Source organism: Syngnathus leptorhynchus, chromosome 2 (assembly GCF_054491065.1).
Source record: "Syngnathus leptorhynchus isolate UIUO chromosome 2, UIUO_Slep, whole genome shotgun sequence".
Taxonomy (NCBI): Eukaryota; Metazoa; Chordata; class Actinopteri; order Syngnathiformes; family Syngnathidae; genus Syngnathus; species Syngnathus leptorhynchus.
Window position 1 is genome coordinate 11,669,114 of NC_141196.1, and position 13,726 is coordinate 11,682,839.

General features: G+C 39.6%; 1 protein-coding gene across 1 annotated transcript; it reads right to left on the reverse strand.

Annotated features, from left to right (window-relative positions):
* Positions 1 to 11,192, reverse strand: cdhr2 (cadherin related family member 2). Its single transcript, XM_085902236.1, has 30 exons — positions 11,138 to 11,192; positions 10,996 to 11,055; positions 10,771 to 10,910; positions 10,608 to 10,658; positions 10,446 to 10,535; positions 10,098 to 10,187; positions 9,877 to 9,999; positions 9,119 to 9,265; positions 8,925 to 9,000; positions 8,738 to 8,847; positions 8,411 to 8,629; positions 8,184 to 8,333; positions 7,741 to 7,905; positions 7,597 to 7,658; positions 7,265 to 7,508; positions 6,713 to 6,952; positions 6,571 to 6,640; positions 5,913 to 6,497; positions 5,207 to 5,278; positions 4,853 to 4,902; positions 4,627 to 4,778; positions 4,452 to 4,548; positions 4,250 to 4,338; positions 3,582 to 3,653; positions 3,268 to 3,406; positions 2,342 to 2,463; positions 2,147 to 2,260; positions 1,964 to 2,047; positions 1,690 to 1,753; positions 1 to 1,606 (listed from the first exon to the last, which is right to left on the reverse strand). The coding sequence occupies exons 1-30, from the start codon at positions 11,190 to 11,192 to the stop codon at positions 1,451 to 1,453; spliced, it is 3,888 nt and encodes a 1,295-aa protein (XP_085758362.1). The 3' UTR covers positions 1 to 1,450.
* Between the last annotated feature and the right edge of the window lie 2,534 nt (positions 11,193 to 13,726).

Below are 13,726 nucleotides of genomic sequence, written 5' to 3' on the forward strand. Positions count from 1 at the left end.
AACAAACTAAGAGTTACATGGGAGTTGTATTTGGACAGTGGCAGGGGTTTGGGAGTTTGGACTTTTGTGCAGGACAACAGAGTTGTAATGATACAATTGATGATACGGATTGAAGTGCAAACTGGTTAAGAACAGAGAATACCATTTTGGGCCCCTTAGGTAACAAACCTTAAGTCCGGGGTGTCCAAAATTTTTGCAAAGGTTAGAAGATTTGGTTAGATGAAAATTTATAGTGGCTGACCATGGCCTGACATTCCTCGAAATATGTAACTGTATCCTTTGCTATTTGCAGATAGGTTGACATTGCAAATGAGAATCTATTGTCAATTGCATTACCAAGATAGTTAAAGATTAAAATAATAATAAATGAAATACAAATGAAAGTTGAATGATTCTTTTTTTTCATTACATGGCTTGAGTTTGTTTTATTATTGTTATTGTATTAATGAGAAGGGTGATATTGGTGTTTCGACTGTAGTAAAAAGGCCAGGTTGTATCATGTCAGATTTTTAATCCAAATGAAATCATTCTCCCTTTCATTTTAATTTCATACAACACAAAATACTTCATGATCACAAATAATAATAACCCATAGTCTTTTTGTTGTTTGCAATCACTGAGTGGGCGGCGCGGACGCGCAGTAGCGTTTGTAGAGTTAGTAGTAAGTAGACAAGAGTGCTCACCAGTGCGTATAGAGCGTGGGTTATTCGCCTTTCCCTTGTGCAGCGTCACAGGCAGCGTCTCTGATCTTAGTGTCGCCTGAGTCCTTGGTGTGAGGACATTTGAATGAGGAAGTGTGTGTGTCACTGATAATCTTGCAAATGGACACCTGAGTGCGCGTCAACTGGGAAGGGACGGAGTAGAATGCGCTCGCTCGTGTGCGCGTTCCCGTTTCTATGCGTTTGGCTCGCACTGGGGTGCGCATGTCCCCGAAACAGTGCCAGTGGGCCACATATTGATTTTATGACACGATGCTTTGGGTAGGTCTAAATTTAGACATGGGACGGATTTGGCCCGCGGACCCGATTTTGAGTGCACTCCGTCTGTTATCACTATTGACTATGTACAGTATGTGCATGTATAAAGTGTGTTTTATCATGAAAATAAATATGATGATGAGGATTATGATTTCAGATTTAATTTACAGTAAGAGCTTTCCAAAATCACGTGGTGAAAAGTCGAATCACTTAAACTGTGCGACAAAGTGACATACAAATCCGCTTCATATTATTCAAACAAGAATGTACAATAAATGCATGGGTGGCATTGTGAGGATTTTACAATGTAATTTTTGGTTGTTCTTTTAGTTTGCTGATCCTCACAATAGTCAGTCCACCATTTCAATGTTTTCATCTTAAACAGGAATCTCAGCAACATCTTGTGTTAGAATTGTCAGTTTGGTTGGGTGATTGTAAAGAGATCGTATCCGTGGTGGATGTCCACCATCACGTCACAGGTCTGTTGTGCTGAATGCAGGGTTGCTGATACCCAATTTGTGATCGTCTAAACCTTTTTTCTGGCTCCGCTCGGCCAAAGCCGCGCCCAGAGGTTCGATGTACTCGGGGGGCCCGACATCCTCCGGTTCCTCTTCTTCCTGGATTTTCTGCTAATGAGGAGCGGCTTGAGCATTAGGCCACTGTATTTGAAATAAATGTACAAAATGGAGCGGGTTTGAATCTGTTTTTTTACCATCATTTGCTTTGTATCCATCCCAGATGTGTTCATGTCATCACTGTAGTCCAGGGAGTCAAGGCTTGGATTGGGAAATGAGCGGAGGGAGAAACGAAATGTAACATCAACATTTGAGAAATAACGCCAGTGTACAGACAGACTTCCTAATTAATGTCATTCAATTACTAGTTGACCAGTTAGGTCAATTCCACTTGAATCTTAATTCTTGATTCTGCCAAGTGATCTAAGGAAAAATTCAACGTTTCCAAGTGACTTTGCGTTATCAGTTTACCTGACTTTGTCAACATCTGAGCTGTCTCCATCCAGATCCAGCGCCATGGTTGTGTCAATGTTAAGATTGAGAACTGGGTTTGCCCTAACAGTGTAAAATGATGACATGGAGTTAGGAACAAAGTACATTTTCTATAGTTTACTGATAATGGCTGAGTTATGGATGATGGTGTTGTCATCTAACCCCTCCATGGTGTACTTGTTGGTCCCTGGCACCACAGGGCCACTTTTAAGGTTGTCAGATGCCACCATGGTTGCAGAGTTCATGGCTTTGGCTGCCTTGAGCTTCCTCCTGTAGCTGAAGCGAGAAGAGAGTTGATGATCGCAAGTTGCAGACCAATGAATGAATGAAGAGCCCTTTGTTTCCCATAGTACTTACTTTCTGCGAGTGCAAACCAGTGAAGTAATGAGCACAACAAGGACAATTATGAGACCTGCCATGATTCCATACGGAACATATTTTAGAGGGTCAGATTCCGTCGGTTTTATTGATGAATCAGTCTAGGACAAAGCACAACATTCTGCCATTAGTTTTAAGTGAATTATCAAATGCATTTGGGTTTCTTTGGGTTCTCTGATTTCCTCCAAAACAGCTATACAGTAAACCTTCCTCCAACCCCCACAGTCAGACCACCCTCGCAAGGAGTCTGAAATCTGGCCCGCCCACAGTCTCTGACAACCCTTCACAGTTGAAGCTGAAGCAAAATGTAAAATATGTGGTGAAAGCTTGAAAGCTGTGCTTTTATTTAATATCTATTTATTTCAAAGTGGAGGTTTGCATGTTGGCATTTCATTTTCTCATGTAGCCCCTTTGCAAAATTAACTGGCTACATCTGTTGCACACTGTTACACTGTATCTCTCTGCATTTACTGTAAATGAAATCCATTTTTCAAGAATCTAATGATATACATCAAGAATCATGCCCACAAATGAACATCACGAACCCACAACCCTCGCTTTATGGCAGCTTAAAAAATATATATATTATAGTGGCTAACATTCAATAATTTCCAACATGAACTAGGCTGTGTTGAAATGCAATGCTTTCATATTTTGTCTCGAATTTAGTTAGCCTGCCACCATCTCGTGGTCAAAAGTAGATTTACAGTGCACCCAATATACAGTAGAGTTAGACCAAAATAGTTATCGGCTGTAAAAAAACAAACAAACAAACAAAAAACTGGAATTTGCAATGGCGAGGGGTTTACTATTATGTTGTCTAATTGTAGGCTGAAAGAAAAACGTGGGGTATAAAAATGAAGATATCTCAAAACATTCATTTCCAAAACAAACCCAATACTTACAATGTACATGAGCCCTAACTGGTCCAATGCGTTAGCATGCTGGGGTACGGAAATCATTAGCTCCACTTCATTTTTAGTGAGAGCAGTCCCATTGGAAAAAAGAAAATATGCCACCATGATTGCACCAACTGAAGAAGCCCTGTGAGGAAATAATGCAGCCCATGCTTTATACATAACAACGACAATATGTTTGATGAGAACACTTGCACCCCCTTCTGAGGAAAATTATCTCTCAGTTTTTATTATTGTCCCCACGAACCTGTAATTTTTTAACTGAGTCCGTTTTCAGATAAAGTAAGAGAATAAAAATTCACCTGGATGTTTCAGAAGGTGCTTCCTTGATGGTAATAACCTCAACTACAGCTTTGGTGGCAGCTGTGAGTGTTCTGGGGAGAGATAAAAGTGGTTGGCTGGATGAATAATGGGGTTTAGTGTTTTTGCCTCGAATTTAAGGAGCCATATCATCTTTTTTTGTTTGTTTGTTTCTTAGCTTTTAGCCTTGATAAAATACTAATTCTTCATCAAAAACACTCTCAAAGTTGTGTTTTCCCCCATTCACTCATCTTGGAGTGTTCCTCCTCATTCCTGTCCAATTAAAAGACCAGGCAACCCCAGGAGCACCCATGGAGACTCAAAAAAAAAAAAACCACCCAGTTTCACAGAGCAGCTGTCTCTGCAACTGGAGTTGTCATGAGCCTGTTCTGATTTTGATGCATCAAATAAATTAGAAAATGTGGAGCATTAAATGATTTTTACTATGTCATTTTGTCCTTATTTGTAAGCAGCCACTGAACGCACCAACGTGTGAGTACAGCGGTCAACCAGTAATATAATATCAAATACTTGCCTATAATTAAAGCTTAAAATAGCGTGATACAGGTCCGGAAAATTAGTTCACTGAGAGAAATGACATCTGGTATTATGCTGCCCCCTTTTGGTTTGGAGAGTGAAATATGGTGAGCGTTTAATATGGTCCACATACCTGATTATAGCAGGTTTGCTTTCTATGACCTCAGCCTGTGATATTCTAAATTGAAGGTCAACTCTATAAGTTGTGTCAACTGTGAAAATCTGCAATATTGAAAGAAAAGTTTAGAAATGCTGGAGTTTTTTGTTTACAATATAGTGGGGCATATTTTCGCATTGGTGATAGAAGAGGATTCGTGATGCTTTCATTCACTCACCTCCAGTGTAGTGTTGGTGGAGAGGCCGCCAGAGTCAGTTGCGGTCACTGTTACCCAATATTTCCCTTTCAAAGTGACATCAAGCGCCTCGTTAGTTCTGTATGCGGGAGGCAATAAGATGTCTGTGAGAAGACCCAAACCTGCTCGGTAGAAAAGCTGCTGACTTTGTACTTACTGAATAATCCCAACGTAAATGTCCTTTTGCTGTGTGGTAACAGCCTCAAACAATGACCGGCTTCCACTTGTGTTTGTGTTGATGTCCTCAAATCGCACTTCACTTACTTTAAACTGAAGCTGTGCATTGATTTCTGTATCCCGGTCTGTTGCCTGAGCGTAACAAGACGTCGAACGGCGTTACGTAGCATTCAAACATAGCTTACAGGACTTTGAGTAATACTCACAGTGACTCCCCCAACTGATGTCCCCTTGCTTGCAGACTCTGACACGACAACTAAGAAAGGTAGAACATATTTTTAGCAATGCTGTTGAATTAAGTTGGTCATTTATTTTGATATGATGCTTGATTAAGTAAAGACATTACTGATATGATCTACAGGGTGCATTAGACCTGTACTATTGTGAACTGGAACTGATTATAACCACTTCATATCGTGTGACAAATGTCTACGCGCAGATTGTGTGATGGAATCCGCCAATCAGCAAATGTGCTACTTGTAATAATTGACATGACAGTGAGCAGTGAGGTACATTTTAAAAAGATTGATCATATCAAATGAAAGAGCACAATAACCCACCGAATATCGAATCTGAGATGAGGAATTGTGGGGCGTTGTCATTGATGTCTTCAATGATGATCTCCATTTGTCCTGAAATGTTGTAAAGAAAGTCGCAGCGCAAAGTGGTGTTATTCAAACACCATAACACGTGTGCTCTTAGTGTAAAGGTCTATACATACTCCACGAGAAGAGTTATTTGTTCTTGTTTTCAAAGGGGTATGGACAAGGACAATGTTTGCTCAATGTGCATTTTGTCATTTTCTTCTTTATTGCTCTATTTGCCATTTGTGTATTTTTTCGTAATTCCTTGCAAGACACATGGTAGGCAGAGGTGTCAAATCCAGGTCCAGAAAGTAAAAAAAAAACCTGCCACAGTTTGTCTTTAGCCATAGGTGCCTCCAATCAACCTAGTCGGTAGGTAAACAAGCTCCCAAGGAGCTTAGCTTGTTTATCTTAGAGGCTCCTGTGGCTAAAGGCAAATTGTGGCAGGATTTCTACTTTCAGAACCTGGATTTGACACCTCTGTTTGTAGAAATGCAAGCAATGATCAGTCTTTGACATCTGTCGCTTCCAAAAACTCGCCGAACGAGACTTCCGTGACCACTTCCAATTCCTAACAAGTCACGTAAAAGTTCTAAGACAACAATTGATTGTGTTCTTGCAGCCCTGGGAACAAGAACAAATGTCTCTGACTATGTACCGCGTAAGCTTTAAGTGAGCAGACCTGCAATGAGACTGGAGTTCTCCCCTTTCTCAGTGTACTCGTCTATCACCTGAGCTTCCATCACCGCCAGGTCGCACAGCTCATAATCCAGTGTGTGTTCCAGATTGACCCGAACGTCTCCTGTCGGCTCCAGGACAAACCAGTCACAAGGTGACAGAGACCCATCGCATCTGCATTTGAGGGACTCCAACTCATAGATCAGCGAGTGATTTCCGTCTTCATCCCTGCCTTCAAATTTACCAATGACCTCAGTCAGTGTTGTGTTTTCTTTCACTTTCACGGGCTTCGAAGGCAAGAACACGGGCCTTTCGTCGTTCACGTCCAACACGTCCACCTCAACCGTCACCACTGCTTTTTTCTGTCCCCGATCTATGGCTTCTACCTGCAACATGTATTTCTGCCGAGCACTCTCATAGTCCAGGTCAATACCCAGGTCTACTGTAATGTTTCCCATGTAAACTTGCTCTTCAGAAGTGGTGAGAATGGCAAAACTGTCAAAACTTCCAGAGATGATTCGAAAGGCTATCCGGTTGAAGTCTATTGTCTGGTCCAAATCTTGAGCCAGGACCGTACCCACAAATGCACCTGTTGGCAGGAAATAGTTTATCAATTAGAACTTGCACTTATAAACACTCAAAACCGACTCAAGTCTACTGACCTTTTTCCCCTTCTTGGACGCTGAATTTATAAGAGGGGTTCTTAAATTCTGGTGCGTTGTCATTGACATCCTGGAAATAGTTGACGTTAATGACTTTTTGCAGTTCAACACAGGATTCCAACTCAACCTGCTGCAGACATACCTCCACATAGATGAACACGCTGACCATGGTGGACAAGGAAGGCGTACCCTTATCTGTGGCAGTAACATTCAGCTCAATCTTGCCATTTAGCTCAGCATCCAAAGCTTCACGGTCTAGTTCAACCTTGTTCCTCAACATGCCGGTATCGGGGTCTATGATAAAGTCATCGCTGTACTTGCTTGGCACTATTGCAAATGTGATTTGACTGTTTAATGTATCTGGCTCATCTGCATCAGTTGCCTATTGGAAATGGAGGAAAATGGACAAAAAAACATCTTCATATTGGAATGGTATGTTTAATTGGAACACATCATATGAGGAGATTGAAGCGGATTGAGGAGTCCTCGATACAGCGTAGAAGTCAATCGGGCTAACGGTTGGACAGAGCACGTAGTATGTCTAAAATCACCCGTCCAGAAAGATTGTTTTTCACAACACCACCATCATTCAACAATGATAACAGTCTCTTGTGCTCTAGAATTAAGCAACAATGAAACATCAAACTTTTCAACAAATCCCTTGATCTGAATGAATCATCCAAATGTCTCTTACCTCGATCTGAATTTCCAACTGTGAGCCCTCTTTCACAAACCCCTGATAATATTCTTTGTTAATAACCGGAGGCTGATCATTGATGTCTGTCACTATGAACTGCAATAATGCGGTGGCAGGCTTGCCATCCGAATCCTTGGCCTGAATGGTGGCGGAGTACAGCGGTCTGATTTCGCGATCCAACAAGGTCTTGTTTTTCACATAAATCACTCCCGTCTTTTGCTCCACATCAAAATAAGTCCGTCTGAAACACAAATATGATTCGGTTGGTGGTGTTCCTCTGTAAAAGAAAATGTCCTCATTGAGGTCACTGAAGTGTGATCGAGACGTACATGCTTTCCGGGAGAAGCATGTAGGTGATGTTGTCTCTGTCCATTGTGTCAGGATCATCTGCCTGTAAATAGAGATGGTCTTTTTTTTGTTTCTTATCATATCATACTCGTGTGCATGAAGATTCCGCAGCTCAGAGGACTTACGGTAATAATAGTCACTACGGTGCCAACGTCAGAGTGCTCGGTCACTTTCAAGTTCAAGTAGGAGTCCTTTGGGAATGTGGGACTGTTGTCATTGATGTCCGTTAGCCGAATAGTAACTGTGGCAGTGGAGACAAAACTGATTTCTTCTGGATCGCTTGCAATCACCTGTGACATGACAGAGTCGACACCTTATTTCCCACCAAATACTGCACAAAGGTGACAACGAAAAACGACATACATACTCGTACGTAAGGGCAGTTTTAAGGAAAGCTGCTGAAAGAATACACAGAGGTCAAATTTCTTGTTTATGTCAGTTCCAATATTTCTTTTTCCGACATCCGTTGGGGTAAGACCAACCACAGAGTGAAAAGTGATGATGTGGGAAGGAAAGCATAGCACTCACTAGGCGTCATCCTCGTATGTGTCTTTTGTACTTTTCTCACCTCTACAACCATTTGCTGTGTTTTTTCATAATCCAGTTTATTTGGCTCTTTGACCACAAGTTGAACGACGCTGTCGGCCATAGAAAATCGTGGCTCGACGGAAAACACATCCTTGTCAGCTCCCTTCAGAGTTAGTTGAATGCTTTTAATCTATGAAATGACAAAACTAGGGTTTTAATTGAGCATTAGCACAAAACTGAGTGACAGATCCTGTAGGAAGTTGTTACCTTGTCTTCGTCCTTGACCATCATGTTAATGGGCACACTGAATGAGTGCTCGGCTACGTCCACTTCAAATTGACTTGCTTTATCACACGTTTGCAGCTCTCCCGAGCCTTCACACTTATAAAATTCGGGTTTGTTGTCATTGACGTCGTTGATGTTGATCAGTATTGAAGCTGTGGCGCTAGCGTACACCCCATGGATGTCAAGCTGGGATTCAGTGGCCTAAAGTCAACAAGCATGTGGACATATAATTATCTCCTTCATATAGATGAATAGCAGCCTTGGAAATTCCACCGTTATGTTCGTAATGACATTAAATGTCACGCATACCTTGATAATCATGGTAACAGAATCACCAATTTTTTCTCTGTCAATTTCCGATGCTACAGAAATAATGCCATCATTGCTCGAGATTTTAAAGAGGCCAGCTGCAGTGGAATCTGTTAGTCGTCGAGAGAGGTAAGACATACATTAGATATAAACAGTAATATGTTTTAATGTTATTATTAAACCATACCTTCAATGCTGTAGATAATCATGTCATTGATTCCTGTGTCTTGGTCTATGGCAGTCACGGTGTAAACAGATTTGTCCTATCAAAGAGAAAACACATTTTCAAGTTAGAGTGAAAATGTCTTTGATCAAAAATTACAATACCGGAGAAATCATGACTCATTTCCTCAATGCAGATGCTGGTAAGCAAGAACTTACCACTGCAGAATTTTCATCAACACTCCCAATGTAGGGAAGACTCAAGAATTTGGGGTTTTGATCCGGGACATCCAAAACGGTAACAAAATAATAAGCAATGGTTGAGAAATAATTAGTCTCACTGTAAAAACAACGGCCTCCGCCATCCTGTAATGGCAAATGGTAGAAAGTCAAAATTCAGTTGTACAAAGTAAATGCCAAAATGTCCTGCTTTTCCAAGTAATTCAGATATTTCAAGGCTGGTAAATTCAAAGCTTTGCCTTTGTACGCAGACATATTCACAGACATGTATGTCGCCATCGGTTATCACTCGCTCATTCTCATATTTAATGAGGCTCCCCTCTTAAATGATCTGTTTCCACTCCAACAAAGAGCAGTGACAATGCTCCGGTCATGCATGGATCGCTGCATCCTTTAGCTCACAGAGATGTCTCCATGCGAACGAAATATGAGTATGCCACATTTAAATCACTTGATTTGGCAGTGAATGGAGTCGCTTTTGTTCACTCCTTCAATGGAGCAAGCACCTTTTTTTTAATACACCAACTTCCGCGCAGCTATGAGACTAACACGCCTCTTCACAGATTCACGCCACGTGCAGGACCAGATTTGCGTTGGTTACAAAAAAAGAGCTTTGAGGCATTTCAAAAACACAAATATATAAATATAGAAGCTCAAGATAGTTTATGATGCATGTGGTATGTCTTTCCATATCATCCAATATCACCTAACATCCAACCCATTGAACGAATACTCACAGTTGCATTTATCATCAGCCTATAATAACGACTCGGTCCTGAGTAATTTAGTGCCTTGGTCAACATGACATCACCCGTTGTGGGAACAATACTAAACAGACTCAATCCATCCCTCGGAGTAACCTGGAAAATAAAAGCGTAAATTGCTATTGACTGAAGTTTATGGAAAACTGTAGAATAATATTTTAATAGACATACTGTAAATTAGGGGTCATACTCACATCAGCGATGCTGTACGTAATCTGACCACCTTGTGAAATGTCATCGTCAGTGGCCATTACTTTAAACAGACTTGTACCTGTTTTAGTATTCTAATAAAGACCAGGGGAAGAAATCATCAGATAACAAAAACTGTTTTTACAGAAAATGATTAATGATAGCAATAATAATGTAGTCCAATAATAGCATCCCTGCTTACATAATTGATGATTGGTGAACATAATTTATCATATAATGTAATTAAAGTATTGGAGACATCAGGCAGGTACAGACACAAACATGATTACATATACATGTTTAATTAAAAAAAATATGAATTAGGATAACTCAATAAAATATATCTTACAAACCTCTTTCACTGGGGTGTCTAAATTTGAGTTTTCAAATGTGGGTTTATTGTCATTGGCTTCCCTCAAAAGTATCTCTATTTCTTTAGTTGCCTGAAACAGTGTGCAATGCAAATTATTTTGATATCTTATTGATTTAAAAAAAAAGTGTTCAGAGTTACTCACAACATAGTCACCGTCTGAAACAGAAATTCCAAGTGGAAATACATTAACACTCTAGAAAGAGAGAGAGCAAGAGAGAGTGAGAGAGAATACTTGATATTACTCAGGCCAATTTAACTTAATTCTAAGTATGTTCATTTAAAAACAAATAAGAAATAACGTATACCTCTCTATCAAGCTTCCTTGCAACAAAAACATCTCCGTTCATTTCGTCCACCCTGAAGTATATACGATTTTCCCCAGAAAGTGAATATGTCAGTTTATCATTATCCTTATCGGTGGCATCTATTTTGAATGCAAGGTGATCTGTGGAAATGTTGTGATCCAAAGTTAGTACTTAGTGGAAATGGTAACAATGTGATAAAAGCAAACCAAATGTAGAAAAACCTACTAATTGGAATGTCTTCGCACAACTTAGTGAGGTCATTGTTAATTATAGGAGCGTTTTTTGCTGCAAAAACAAAACAAAATGATTAAAATTGATGCATACTGTCGCTCTCGCGTGATAAATTATTTAAGAAACAAACACACACCATCAATTAGGCTGATGACACACAACAGCAGAAAGCCTCCAGGGATACACTCCATGGCTGTGAAAATAAAAATACAAATAATAATTTGACCTTTGACTACTTTTCTGGCTGATGTCAGTCAAAAGGAAAAATACTTGATTTGATTTTCTTTTCTACGTATCTGCTGAGGTTCATATTTAGATTGAGTATATGTATTCCATCCGATTTTTACCTCGATTTAACCAACCCCGAATTCAAAATGCTTTGTCCTGTATTCATTTAGATGTTTTAAAGGAAGAGCATGATTGAAATAATACTATAAGCATTGTAAAGTCAAGTAACAACAAACATGTTATCACAGAATGCCATATTTCATATTGCTAACATTTTATAATCCTGTATAAAATGAGTTACTAACAGACACCTGACTTCTGTGTAGGCAGTGTGGCCTCTGTGGTGGAGGCTGTCGCCTGTCTTTATTCAAATATTAGCTGGGATTTGAATGCAGCTCCCTAAATACTTCTATACTGTATATCAGGGGTGTTAAACCCGTTTTTTTCACTGGCCGCATTGTCGTCATAGCTTCGTTCGGAGGGCCATTATGACTGTCAACCCAAATAAATGTATGAGCACCTCATATTATATACAGTAAAAGCGTATATACAGTAAATAATTCGTTTTCAAATCAGAGAGGTAAAAACTGAACTCAAATATTTGAAATAAAAGATATTAAAAGTGAAAACAATTTTCAATTCTAGTAATGACACACGAATGTGATGCACAATTTGTCTTGGCGGGCCACATAAAATGATGTGGTGGGCCGTATCTGGCCCCCGGGCCGTGATTTTGCAATTACATTGAAGATATTAAAAGAAGATCTAATTGTCACTAAACCATGCCATCAGTGACATAAAATAAGATGGACACAAAGCATGTTTGACTATCGCAAGCAATTGTTAACACCGTTGTGTCGTCACCATGTTGGGTTGCTGCAATAACAATGGGAACGTGCGCAAGAAACGTAAAGTGACTGAATGTCACTGAAAGCTGCTTTTCTCAAAAAGCGTAACTTGCTTGATACCAAATCAGTTAATATATCTCTGGTGAATCAATCAACAGTTGTACACTGTATAACCAAATACAATCAAACTATATGTCAATAATGACTCTTGATGAATAATAAGCAATAGATCACATTTGATTTTGTATACTGTGGTGTATAACCAAATACAACAAATCTATATGTAAATACTGAGACTTGATGAAAAAATAAGCCGTAGATCATATTTGATTTTAAAATGCTGTAATCAGACTTACCTGGCAAGACGCACAGATGGCTTTTCTCTCTCAAATGGGATGAGACCTTTGGCTCCTGTTCCTTCTCGTGATAACCACCTCTATAAATATAAATGATTAACATATACAAAAGCCATTGACGTGTCAACAGTCCTCCTCCATGGGCGCAGAGGTAATAAAAACACACAAAAAAAAGCAACTCACTAAATGTAAAAGTAGACACCTGATCAAGTTTTCCACTGTTGTTTTCTCTGCCTAATATGTGGCCGGGGAAGCGTGAGAGATGGGCCGTGTCAGCAGGACAACATGGCAAGGTTCCATACTGGGTCTATCGTGTCCGATGTAGAAACACCACAACAAAAGGGCTCCCATTGGTCAAACATGGGAGCTTGGCCCATTACAATTTGTATGATCATTCAAGCATTCTGATGAATCACTTTCCAGAAGATCTCTCTAATGAGCTCCTCCCAATAAAGCCCTCCCAAATAAAGAGGTTCACACAAAAACTTTCTCCACTGATACACACTGGCTTCATTCACAAGCCACCATTTTGTTTCACAACAAAAGCACATACCTTCACCGTTTTGTCACAATGTATTGTTTTGCCACAATTACCAGGTCATGTCATCTTTAGGATCAAACATGGCTTCAATGTAAAAACAAATGGACAGCATTTGAATTTAACATGGTTCTGTTATCTTTTTTTATTTGACTTGAACTCCAACTTTGTACAAGGAATACATGATGTATGTTGCTCAAACTCAAAGAAACAGGGTTACTGTTATTTGAATAGATTACATAATAACAGAGGGTAAATACCAGAAAATGTTAATGGATCTGATATTGTAACATCCATAGCGACATGATTTTAAAACAAAACATCTTGGTTACCTCAGAAAGTGCTCTGTATAAAATGATACACTATCAAGGTTATTTACAAATTACGACCACAATATTGTCGATTACATTGACAACGGAAAACAAGTTAAGAATTATGGATGCTATTTGTGTATTCTCCCCTTGATCTTATCCAATAGACTTTGGTTTATGACTTTTGGGACTGAACACATCACTGGCGCGCCTATTTCAGCAATCAAAAAACAAATTAAAAGGGTGTGGTGGTTATAAAAGACTGCTGAAGCCCTTCCGATAAAGAGAAACTCAATCTTTTCCTTGTAGAATGTTGACGTCATCATTGATTTTGAAACAAGAACAACATAAGGACAACATTCAAATCAAATCAAATATAGATTGTGTGTTAAATGTTGTCCACTCTGCATCCATTGTAATTGGCTCATTCTGGAAATGGGATCT